Source organism: Zonotrichia albicollis, chromosome 35 (genome assembly GCF_047830755.1).
Source record: "Zonotrichia albicollis isolate bZonAlb1 chromosome 35, bZonAlb1.hap1, whole genome shotgun sequence".
Lineage (NCBI taxonomy): Eukaryota > Metazoa > Chordata > Aves > Passeriformes > Passerellidae > Zonotrichia > Zonotrichia albicollis.
Window position 1 is genome coordinate 2,538,066 of NC_133853.1, and position 12,587 is coordinate 2,550,652.

Below are 12,587 nucleotides of genomic sequence, written 5' to 3' on the forward strand. Positions count from 1 at the left end.
GTATAGGAGGCGTAGGACACTCTGCGCCCTTCACTGCAGTGGCCCCCATTAAAAATCCGTCCCAATACACACCCCCCAGGCAGACAGAACATCCCTCCCCCAGAAGTTGGCAGGAGTAGAAGTAACATGAGGCCTAACCCAGGCCATCTGTCCCTCCGGGTTCGTGACCAGCACGGGCTGCTGGGCCACGTAACATTGCGCCGTCCCTCCCAGGCCGGCGACAGATGTTCCCACCGGATCCAGGGGCCACTCCGAGGGCCAGGCGGCAAGGGAGAGAACAGTGACGTCAGCACCGCTGTCGAGAAGCCCGCGAAGGTGGATTTCCGACGGTGTCGCACCAGGAATGGACAGGGTACACAGCATCTCGGGACGGTCCTTGGTCAGGACAGCAGTCCAGTGAACCTGAGGCAGCCCGGTGGATCCAAAACCACCAGCTCCACGTGACCGGTCAGCTGTCCTGCGAACAGAAGACTTAAAAGGCACAAGTTGAGCAAGCCGTGTCCCTTTTGGGATTGTGACAGGGGGAGTGGGTGTGGAGACCATGGCACAAATCTGTCCTGTAAAATCTGCATCAATGAGCCCCAGGTGCACAATGAGGCCCTGAAGGGTGGCACTGGACCTCCCCATAAGGAGAGCACTCATGCCCCCACCCAAGGGACCAAAGGCATCTAGGGGAACCTTGCGTATCTCAGACGAATCTAAGACAACTGTTGCTGCGGTGCAGACGTCCACGCCTGCTGATCCGCGGGTGCTGGCTGCAAGCCGGCAAAGGAGACCTCCATCGGCACCTGGGTCTGGAGAGAAGCTTGTGTCTGAGCGCGCCCCTCCTGCTGCGCGCTCCGCTTCATGTTTCCCGAACCCGGTAAAGCCTGGCCATTAGCATGAACAGTCGCCTTACAAACGTTAGACATGTGATTCGGCCTACCACACCGACCGCACAGGAACATGGGGAATTTGATCTTCTGCACCTTCTTCCCCCGCTTCCTGCTAGACTGCGCATTCCCCTGCTGTGGCTGCCCGTCCTGCGGTGCTGCCCAGACCGGCTGCACAGCGGCAGCCACAGCAGCCAACTTCCGACGTGAGGGAATGATGTTTGCACAGGCTTCTGCCATCTCCCAGATACTAGCATCACCAGGCATGGCCGCTATAACCTTATTACAAGCTGCATTACAATTGCACTTAACAAGATTTGCAATCGTAACTTCCCTCGCCACAGGATCAGGCACCTGCCTCTCCACGGACGCAATCAACCTTCCCAGAAATACCATAAAAGGCTCATCATCCCCCTGGACAACGGTTGAAAACGGCTGCTTCGGAGCCGCCATTTCCAGGGTCTGCACAATCGCCCCTATGCCCAGCGATCTGCATTGCTGAAGGACAAGGGGATCGTATCCAACCTGTCCCTGAACATCCTCATAACGGTCCGTCCCCAGCAGCATTTCAGCAACAACCCTACGCCTGGGGTCCTCTGGCGCCAGCGCAGCATTCTGCTTCACCGCTTGGGCCGCCATACGGGCCCACTTGGTCTCAAAAACACCAAGTTGCACAGGGTCAAAAAGAGAATGTGCCACACAACGGACATCGTGAGGTGTCAGCGGGTCCCTATTTAATCTCCGAAGAATGTGCATAACCTCATCAGACCCCAAACCATGCTGAGCAACGGCTTCACGGAGTTCCTTCTCCTGCTTATATGCAAGGGGTTCATAAGTGTTATGAGTGACGCCCCTGAGCACAGGGAAAGCCTGGGGACCCCCAGGAGAGACCACTCCTGCTTATCGAACGCCTTCGCAGGGTCCGAAAAAAACCCTCGCTCTCGGGCCCACAGAACCAATCTCTCCAAATCATCCCAGGAAACAGATACCTGCTTACACTCCAGGACCCCCCTCCAGAGATCCAAAATGAGGGAATCATCCTGGAAAACCACAGAGGTTTCCATTGCCCCAAGAAGAGCAGGCAAAGCACCAAAAAGAGGGGGAGAAAATCTCACCAATCAAACAATTTGCTGTCCCTGTCTCAGCCTTGGCTGCAATACACTTCGGCGGTCACCAGATGTCGCTGAAAGACACGAGAGAGCACAAGCACACCACCACTCAAGGTGAAGGGAAAAAAGGGAAGTTTTATTCTCTGACTCCAATATTTATAGCTTTACAAAAGTGACAGTGGATTGGAAGGTGACATTGACACCTCTGCAATGTCACTGGTCAAACCAACAGTCCATCAACTCTCTCCTCCTCCATAAAGGAATGTAAAACAATGAGTTATTTACAGAAAGTGTGTGAGAAAATTCACTCCAGGAATGTCAACATCAGAAGGCTTAGAAAATCTTAAAAAAACCAGGGTGACACACCTGCACCTCCGATGGGGACGAAACGGGTGTCTTTGCCCTGGCTGTGAGTTTCTGCAACTGGACTTTGCAGGCCCCAAGGCTGCCTCTCCAGCAGCTCTCCATCCTCCTTCCCCCACTGCATCTCCCCGCCTCAGGCGCTGCCCTGAAACCTGGCCCAGGGGCAGCTTCAGGCCCACCAGGCCCCATGCTCTCCCTGCCAAGGTCTCTCCAGGCCTCTCCCTGCCACGCTCGGGCCCAGCCACACGCACACCTCGGCACTGAGCGCTGTCTCGGGGGGCTTTGTCCTTTGCAGGCAACCGTGGTGATGTGGAAGATCCTCCAGGTGCCCTGTCTGCCACGCATCTTGAAGGTGTATTTCCCCCGCCTATTTGTGCATCTGCTATTCCAAGTGTTCTTCAGCACTCTGGATATGCCAGAGGCGGTGGACACCTTCTGGAAGGGATGCCAGGAAGAGCACGGCCTTGCCACCAGCCCCAACAGGTGCCCCATGCCACTCCTCCTGTCCCTGCCACGTGGCCGGCCAAGGAGCCAGTGCTGCCGGTGTGACCTGGGCTTTGCTGCGCACACAGGTTTGCAGTGCGCACCCTCAAGTCCCTGCTCTGCCTTCTCCGCTGCGAGGATGTGGTGGTGGCAATGGAGCGCAGGTGTGCCTGGGACACGCTGCTCTCTCTTGACACTCACCACTTTGCCGTGGCTCTGCTGGCCAGGTGAGACCCCCTTCTCCCCACTGCCTCTGCCATTGCTGCTCTGTGCCCAGGTGGCCCACAAAGTGTCCGTGGTGGCCATGGGCCAGAGCGCCCTGTCACTGAAGGAATGGCCAAGCAGACTGGAAAAGGCTGGCAGAGGAGGGTGCTCATGAGCAACCAACTCCCAAATGGCCCACGTCCCCTTGCCGGAAGGGTGCTGGGGAAAGATGAGAACTGGATGAGTCACGCCTGGGAGAGGTTTGCCTCACTGGCTCAGGGTCTTGTTTCCTTTTTCCCCTCTTCAGAGAAATTCGCCGCTTAGCCATCCACTTTTGTTCCGTGGTTGCATTCTACCTGCTCGCCCTGCTCAGCAAAGAGATGCCATACTGGGATTTCCCTGCCCTGGCATTCCTTGTGGAGGTGAGCCTCAAGGCCAGCGCTGCCTGGCTGAGCCGCCTCCCAGCCCTCTGGCCTCTCGCAGCCACAGCTGCCAGGACAGTGCCCCTGCCCGTGCCCTGTGCCGCTGCCTGGGCCCGGCCCTGTGCGCTGCTGGGCTCCTGCCGGCCGGCTCCCCTGTCACTGCCCTGTGCCTTTCAGGTCCTCGAGTGCCTGGACTTGAGGGAATGCAGTGACAGCGTTCTGGAGATCCTGGCACAGAACCTGCAGAGCGAGCACATGGCTAGGCGTTACTTGGCACTCCGAGGCCTCGTAGTGCTGGGCAAGAATCCCTTGATGGTGAGAAGGGGCAGTGGCTGAAGCCGTGCAGGCAGCGTGGGGCTGGGCAACACTGTCGCTTGGCCTTGCATGGGCTTCGGCCACTAGGGCGGCTGCTGCCAGCTCTCCTGCCTCCCGCTTCAGCTGCCCCAGTGCTTCGGGACAGGCCTTTGGCCTCTGGGCCCTGCGGCAGCCGGGCGGCCTCTCACAAAGTCGTGTTCCGCACAGGCCGAAAAAATGCAGAGCCTGACTGAAAGTCTTGTGGAGCTCCTGGAGGAAAATGACAGCGACATGATCAGGATGAGCATTCTTCTACTCAGATATTTGCTCCTGGATAATGGCGCCCCAATAGCCACCCCCATCGCCCTGCAGCTGGCTGAGGCGCTCCTGCCACTCTTTGACAGCGTAAGGCTCTGTGCCCACAGCCACGGCCACTGCCTGCTGCCCGGACACTTGGTGCCCTGTGCAGATGCACGCCTGTGCCCTGGAGGGCCTGAAGCAGCTGATGCTCAGGTCTTTTGCCCTTTCCTTTCATCCAGGATGATATCCAGGTGCAGCTGAGCTCCATGGCTGTCTTTCAAGAGATGCTGGACTTATTAACAGAAGAGGGAAGAAAGGCCCTCAAGACCCACGTGCGCCAGAGCCTGCTCCCTCTCTACTTCCACTGCCATGATGAGAATCAGATTGTTGCTGAGGTGAGCACTTGTGGCCAGCTGCTGTCCCCCTGGCAGGGGCTTGGGCTGCCTCCTGCCCCGGCACCTTGCAGGTTGCAGCCTCCTTCAGCCTGTGCCCTGGACTGTGGGGCCATCTGTGCGTCTCTGTTGCTCTCCAGGCCTCCCGGGAAACGCTGCATTCCTCAGCCAGATTCCTGAAGAGGACGGATATCCAACAAATGCTAGACGTGGATCAGAGCATTGGCGAGTGCCTGGTAAGAGCAGCCGAGAACTCCCAGCCTCAGCACGGCCAAGGTCCCTGAGGGCGGCGCTCAGTGTGGGGGAGTGGCAGCTGTGCCCGCTGCTGCACCCAGAGGTCGCGCGGGCTCTTCTCCCGCAGGCTCCCGCAGGCCCGACTCGGGTGCCCTGGGAGTCCGGGCCCGGCGGGGCTGCGGCGCGGCACCGCGGCTCCCCGGGCAGCAGCCGGCCCTCTGCCCCCTGTCCTCGGGAGCCCTTGGCCAGAGGCTGTTGGCGGCGCCTCAGGGCTGTGCGGCCAGGGGAGGCCGGCGCTGGGCGCAGGCAGCGCCCCGCCCAGGGGCTGAGCCCGCGCCAACCCTTCCCTCCTGCCGCTCTCTGCAGCTGGCACAGGACAGGAGCCGAGCGGCCGAGCAGCTGCGCCAGGCCCTGCGCTACCTGCAGAGCCCACAGGAGTCCCTGCGAGAGGCGGCCGTCAGGTTCATGGGTGAGTCCCGAGCCCGGGCTCCCTCCCCGGCCCGCCGCAGCTCGGCCCCGGCCCCGCCTGCTGCCCCGGCAGCGCCAGCCGGGCCCGGTGCCGTGGAGCCCCGCCTGGCCTGGGCATTGCTGCTGCCGCCCTCTGGCAGCCGTGCCCTGGGGCGGCAGCGTGCGGCAAGGGCCGGGCTGAGCCCTGCCGGGCCAGCAGCCCGTGTGGCCGCAGCGCCGGCAGCGCCGCTGGCAGGGAGCTGTGCCGCTGGGGCCGTGACAGGCTCTGTGTTCACAGGCATGGCCGGGCGGCACCTGAGGGGGCAGCAGCAAGAGCTGCAGCTGATCTGCAGTGGTGAGTGTGTGAGGGCAGCCGGCTGACCGCGGGGGCTGCAGGGGGCAGCTGCAAGCCCTGCCCCGGCTGCGGAGGGCTCTGCTCCCGTCGACAGGGCACACAGAGATTTCAGGGCCACGTGTGGCATTCGTGGCCAGCACCTTGTCCCTTCTCCCTGCGGGCCATGGCAAGAGCCGGCCGGGATAGCGCCGGCAGGGGCTCTCCTCGGCTCCCTGCACATGCGGGATCCGACCTTGCCTCTTTTCCACTCTCTTGCAGCCCTTGAAGAAATGGCACGTGACAGCAGTCCTGCAGTCAGAGATGCTGCCGTTGAATTTTGTTTAGTTCTCCGGGCCGTACAGAGAGCTCCCTACTCCCCATGGCGTAAGCTGCGAGATCGATTCCGCAGTGCATGGAGGAAACGGCCTCGTCTGTGCAGCACTGCCGTGCTGTTCTGCTGGAGCTCCACAGAGAGATGATCTGAAAGACTCTGTCTGCTGGGGCCATTTAAGCCAGCAGGGATTTTCTGTTTCTTCTTCGAGATTTTTCTGTTTGTATTTTCGTTTTTGTTGAGTATAGAATATTGTAGAATAGAATAGAATAGAATATCTTACAATACACAGAGTCCCAGCATCTTTCTTTTCCTGCACGGGGTCTGTAGGGCACAGGGGGAGAGGGGGAAAAGGGTGCTTGTGCTCAGCCAGCTGTCCAGGAGTGCAGTGTTGCAGGGAAAATGGCCAGAAGCCCCTTGGCCTTTGATGGTTCTGCTGAAGCCTTTGTGCTGCCGACAGAGCGGCTGGGCAGGGGCCGGAGCTGCGGGGATCCCTGCCAGAGCGGTGCCTGGCAATGGCCACAAGCCCTGTGCCGGGGAGGAAGGGCCATCTGTGTCCTCCTGCCCATGTGCTGCTGGCTGTGTTGCTGAGGGCTCCCAGGTGCCTCTGGATGGGGCTCCTCTGGAGCTGCTGTGGGGCTGCGGCGCTGCTGCCGGCAAGCTTGGGGAGACCCTGAGGGGCTGAGGCACTGCTAAGCCCTGAGCAACGGGCTGGCAGAGGCCAGAAGCCATAAGCCCCCTGGCAGCCGCCTTGATCCCGACAGCCGGCTGCTCTGGCGCTTCCAGGTCGGTGGCCGGGTTGGAGGGACCCCCTGGAATCAGGCGTGGAACCCTGGTCCTGGCCTTTCAGGGCCGTGAGGCCAGCTGTTGTGGGGCTGGGCATGTGCCCTCCCTGGGCTCCAGACTGGAGGCCCCCGCCCCTCAGGCTTAGGCATTGATCTCCACCGTCTGATATCCAAGTCTTGTTCCTGTTGCTGTGGGGGAGGCCGAGCTCTGTGGCTTTAGGCCCCATGGAGCCAGAAGAGCAGCAGCTTTGAGCCCACAGGGGCCACAGAAAGGCCCTCCTGGACCACGGGCATTCCTGTCCTTCCCAAGGCAGGGACACATGAGCGTGCAGCGGGCACCTGCAGGGTGCCACGCTGGCTTTGCACTGGGCCACCTCCCTGTGCTGTGCACGGCTGGCTCTTTGCTTTGCTGCTCTCGGCCTTGTGTCGTCGTACTCCTTTGGCTGCCTGCAGCCAGGGGCAGCCCTATCAGGAGGGTGAAAGGCCCCGTCTCCAACATCTCAAGGGGGAAATGGAGCTCTCCTAGCCCTCAGCCTATGCTGTAAGCAGAGCAGAGCCTTTTCCCCAGCCCCGTTGGCTTTCTGCCTGCTTCTGGCCCCTGGCCACCATGACCCACTGCACTCGCTCTGAGTCACCTGCAGCATGCCTGGTGCCTCCTCATTTGCTGACCCTGGGATGGGAGGCTCACTGAGGGAAAGGTGGCTGTCCCAATGCTGAGGGCACACGTGGCTCACTGAGCAGACTTGAGGCTTCCCCAGCGGCTTGCAGGTGCCTTATGTGTCATGTTACAGTGCTTGGGCTCCTGCCTCTTCCTGTCCCTCTTCTCACCCTCACCCAACCTGCACCCTCTGACCTACCCTCAGTAAACCCTGATGCATCAGACACGGTGTCAAGAGCCCTCCTTCGGCTGCCGGTCGAGCGCACATCAAAACCTCCGGGCCTGGCAGCAAGGTGGCCTGGGAGAGCTGGTCTCTCAGACCAAGAGGGAGCGGCTCTCGACTGCACCTGCCCATGGACCTTCCCCGCACCAAATAAAATCATCTCCAAGTTTAGCTAGTAAACTAGTAAGGTATAAACCATTAATTGCCTGGAAATCTGGCACTAGTCTCTAAGTTCCATTAGGTTTCTTTATTGCTAATCTAGCAGTACTCAATTTTGACTTCCATTCTTCCAATAATCCTGATGTCAGGAATTTATCGATTGTTGGATCTATTTCTTTCCTAGCTTCTAATCTTCAAGGGTATTGCTTTCTGACTACTGGCTCAACTCTTGTGTGTAACTCAATTTTCATAGGGTCTGCTCGTTTTGATTTTCCTGGGCTATCAGTATCCCATACTCTTGGGTATAACTGATTCAATACTTGCTCTAAATAGTTCTTCTTCTTTGTTGGTCTTGTGTCAATTGTCAGTCCTACTGCTAAAACTGCCCATTTGTCTTCAGGTACCTTCCATTGAAGTTTTCTTTCTCTAAACGGAACTCTTGCTTCTACATTTTCAAGCAAATCCATGCCTAGGACAGATTTGAGTGAGTTTGGTAAATAAAGAAACTGATGTATTCCCATTTTCTTCTTGATTTTACATTGAAGTGGTTGCAGGAAGGATGCATTTTCTGGCTCCTATTGCTTGCAGATAGTTTTCACTTTTGGGTACCAGTGCTTGATTCAAGAGTGAAAATGTGTCTCCACATTTAGTTAAAAATTCAACTTCTTTATTATTCTTTAGCTGTATTTTCACCGGCAACCTGCTAGGGTAAGAACTGCCAGTCTCGGTCATTCCTGGTATCTGGTTAACACTGCACAGCAGCCTGCATCGTTCGCGTCCCACAAAGGCCTTACAATAGGACACAGCTGGCCCGCTGTACCTTGTAAGGCTCCACTAGCAATTTGTCCCTGCACACGTGCTCTGGCTGCCTTGATCGCCAACTCTTTTGCTGGTTTGGTTAGCTCTGTCAACATGAAATCAGTATCACCTCAGCCTGGCTCTTGACTCTTGACTATGAACTCCAAACTTTTTGCTGCTTTGCTAGGGTTTTCTCTATCCATTTTAACTTTTTCCCACCAACTGTCCAGGGCACTAGTAGAAAAGAAGACGTTCACCCCCATGGCTTCTCCTGGGGGACTCAAGCCTTGCCTTAAGGGGGTGGCTAAAGGCAAAGCTTTCTTGGTTTTATTCCTTGAGTTGCTTGTCACTGGGGCTCTCTGAAACTGTCCCCTCACCTGGATTATTCATCTCATCCTCACTGCCATTTGGCTTTCACTCAGGGGGCAGAGTGGTTGCCTGAGGGGGAGTGTACCCCAGCTGGCCTGGGCTAACTCGGCTGTAAATCTTGGACACCTAGAACACAATCTTCCTGGAGCATTTGAGCCAATTTCAAACATCTCTGCCCTATGCTGAATGCTGAACGACATCTCTTTCTTTTCTGCCTCTTACCTCTTTCCAAAGTTAGGACTAAAATTCCTGCGGGGCCAAATCAAAGCCACAATTTCTTGTGCCACTCACATTTATTCCTCAGGGTAAAAACCATGTCTGCATATATCACCGGATCTCATTTTTTCTTCTTGTCTTAAAAATAGCATCAACTGTAACAATGGATCATAACGTTCCATTTGGGGGTCACATTTCACCACTTCCTAATTGATACTAAGCCTACCATTGCGTAAGAGTGCTTCATCAGGTTACCTTACACGAAAAATTCCCCTCTGGGATTCCCCCCAAATCTTTCTCATCTGCTAAATTACATTCCAGTGGGCTCTTTTTAATACCATCTGTACCTCTTGTGTTATTCATTCTTCATGCTGTCTAAATTTCCAATCTTAGCAGGATGTATTAGTACCTCTCGTTTCCTTCTCTTTATCCCCTGTATACTACACTTAACATGCACGGGCTGTCTCTGAGTCACCCAGCACCAATATTCTTTTTTATAGTCCTAACAAGCAGTGAAAACAAAAGGATTCCACATTCCACACAATCTCCAAGGAATTGGGGTATGATCGGACATACAACGAGTTTCTTAAAAGACTGCCTAAAGTCCTACTCAGGAGTATATACTCATGTAAACCTAGAGGTCAAAACCCTTGACTTTTGATGTAGTGTCTGAAAGCTTGGGTGACAGCTCAATGTTCTTCAAACACTTCTCAAACTCAGACGGGCTTGGTGCTGCGCCCATTTCCCTGGGGTGTTCCGGTTTGTGTTTATTTATCAGTTATGGTAGAATGGTTTGTTTTGATGTACCCCGTATTTTCCCCAAGTTGGTTTACCCGTAGGTTTTGCCCTCCCTCAGAGCTGTCCCTCATGCCATTTCCCTTTGTTCCAGCTCCTTCCCTGCCTCTCAAGATAATCCAGCTCTTTATTCCTGAACATTCCCTGTCACTTTTGCCTTGGACCAAACCCCAGACTGCACCATCCCTTTGGAATTCCTCTATTGCTGGAAGCCCCACTGGCCCATGTGACCTAGCCTCTCCTCCCATCTGTCCTAATTAGTCCCAAGCAACTATGGGATCCCCTTGCTCCTCCCCTGCAGATTCCTTATTGCTCAATGGTTTGTATCCACCCCCTGAGTTGTACCCCGATAAAATCCCGTGCACAGAAGTGCTGGCGACTCTTTCAGGCTGAATCCTTCCCTTGGGATAAACCTTTGCCTTTGGAACCTCACAATCGAGGGGCCTCCTGCTTCTCTTTGGCCTGCTCCGTGCTGCAGTCAGTAGATCCTGAAGCACTGAGCAGTGGCTCACCAGGGTCAGCCGCGGGCAGGACCCACGCCTTGGCCGTTCCCCGCTCCTGGCGCAGCGCCGCAGTTTTCCCAAGAGGCAGCCCGGGCTCCGCTGGGCTGAGTCCATGGGGAACCCGTCCCGGTGCCCGACCGTGCTCTGGGTGAAAAACCTTTATCTGATACGGAAATGAAACCTGCCCCGTCCCAGCTCCCTGCCCTTTCCTCGGGTCCTGTCACTGGTCCCAGCAGTGACGAGAGCTGCAGCAGCCCCTCTGATTCCTCTCAGGAGGATGTTGAAGACCACAATGACGCCCTTTACTCTCCTCCAGGCTGAACAAAGTGGCCTCAGCTGCATCTAGGGCTTCCCCTCCAGGCCACACTCCATACTTGCAGTCCTCCTTTGCATTCTGGCTAATGGTTTCATCACTTTTGATACTGTGCTGCCCAAAACAGCGCCTGTCTACTTTCAGCGCTTCTCTCGGCTGCTGCTACAGGGCGTGGGCACCATCATCAGAGACACAGAAGAGCTTCTCCTCCCAGAGTCGTCCTTATCCCCTATCACGTGTCTGCCTTGATGTTCACTGGGGAATTTCCCACTTTGTGGCCGCTCATTGCTGTGCTCAGCAAGGACACAGTTTTGTTTGGACGTGAGCTGCCAGAGCAAGACATGCAGCAACGGAAGCTGAGAATAGCAGAGGCTGGGCAGATTCTGGTTTTTTCCAGAATGTGGGAAAGAGAGTGAGAAAAGCACAAGGAAATTTCAGACTGTTAACTTTGCAATCTAATTGCCCTGGGAAACTCAGCAATGGATGGTGCTCTGGTGCTACTGCCAATGCCTTCCACGATAAAAAAAATCCTTCCAGGATGGAGCAACATCATCTGACAGAGACCAAGTGTGCCAGCAGCTGCTCCAGGTGCTCCTGCCATCAGCGCCTGCAGGAAAGAGGCACAGCCCCCCATGCACGTGGGCTTTGGCTCCTTCTGGCACAGAAGCCCCCCGGGGGCACAGGTCTCTGGGGCAGGAGTCAGGCACCAGCACTGCCAGGGCTCGGGGTGTGGCAGGTCTGCTTGGGCAGGGACTCTGCCACACCTGCTGATGTCAGCGCTCCCCGGGCCCCAGGCCTCAGAGCAGCGTTCGTGCCCGGGCCCACACGTTCCTTGTGCGTGTCACACCGGCGGGTTTAGGAGGGCCACCAGCCGGGACGTGTCCCAAGGAGGCCGTGCCAGCTTCCCTGCAAGGCCCCGTGCCCTTCCCAGAACGGCTGCGTCGGCAGCCCTGGGGGCTCCTTCTGCTGCCCTGAGCCCACAGAGCATGGCAGCGTTTGCTGATGCTCTGAGCCCTTCCTAAAGATCCTGTCGGCCTGGCTTAGACTCCTGGGGCCAGCCATTCCTTCCAGCCTGGGCCACTTTGGGTAGGTAGGCTGGGCCTGGCCCCAAGGCAGGCGGCAGCGTGTGCAAGGGCCCTCGGTGACACGGTGCCGCACAGTCATTGTGACATGGAACCGGGTGTCCAAGGGCCCTCTGTGACACCTGGTGACATAGGAGCTGGCAGTGACAAGAGCACGCCACAGTGCTCAGAGCACGCGACGGGACAGGACGGGACAGAGCGGTGCCGTGAGGAGCCCCCGCACAGCGCGCTCGTTCGCGTCCCACCCGGAGCTTTTCTCAAGCCTTGTGTCTGCAGCTGAGCTCCAGGCCAGACCACAGGACTTGCTGACCCGTGGTCTCCCTGAGGCTTCTCTTCTGCAGGTGCCCTTGAGGCCAGACCACAAGTCCTTGACAGGAGTCTCCTGTCTTTGTGGCAGGAGCCCTTGAGACCGAGTGCAGGACTTGCTGTCCTGCAGCCCTCCTGAGGCTTCTTACTTGAAGGTGCCTTCCAGGCACCATTGCACGACTTGGTGACTTCAAGTGCCCTTGGTGACAGGGCATCTCTCCTGAAAATAGGCACAAATCCAGTCAGAGACATGGAGCAGAGACCCCCGAGAGTGCCCGAGCTGGCCTGGGTGGAGGAGGAGGAAGAAGGCCCCGGAGCTGCCCCAGCACAGAAGACTGAAGAGGTGGTGCCGTTCCAGCCACCGCAGGAGGGTGAGTGGCAGAGCTGAGCCACAGGACTGGTGCCTGCTGCCAGCTTGGCCCCACACCATGCCATGCTGTGCTGCGCCATGCTATCCCCTGGGGACATGCCCACGGACAGGACGGAAGAGGGGCCGGGCAGACACCCCGCAGTGGCCGTGCTCCGTCCCCTGGAGCATCCCGGGGCTCTCTCGGCCTGGGGAGCGCAGGGCAGGCCCGTGTTCTCCGGCCTCTCC

The 12,587-nt window shown here is 57.3% G+C and overlaps 1 protein-coding gene across 1 annotated transcript in view; it reads left to right on the forward strand.

Moving 5' to 3' along the window:
- Positions 1 to 640: 640 nt before the first annotated feature.
- The window catches only part of LOC141726462 (myosin-binding protein C, fast-type-like), a 39,487-nt gene continuing 27,540 nt past the window's right edge, over positions 641 to 12,587 (forward strand). Inside the window, exons 1-2 of the mRNA XM_074531365.1 lie at positions 641 to 792; positions 992 to 1,078. Coding sequence (XP_074387466.1) covers positions 641 to 792; positions 992 to 1,078 — 239 coding nt within the window. The remainder of the gene's footprint in view (positions 793 to 991; positions 1,079 to 12,587) is intronic.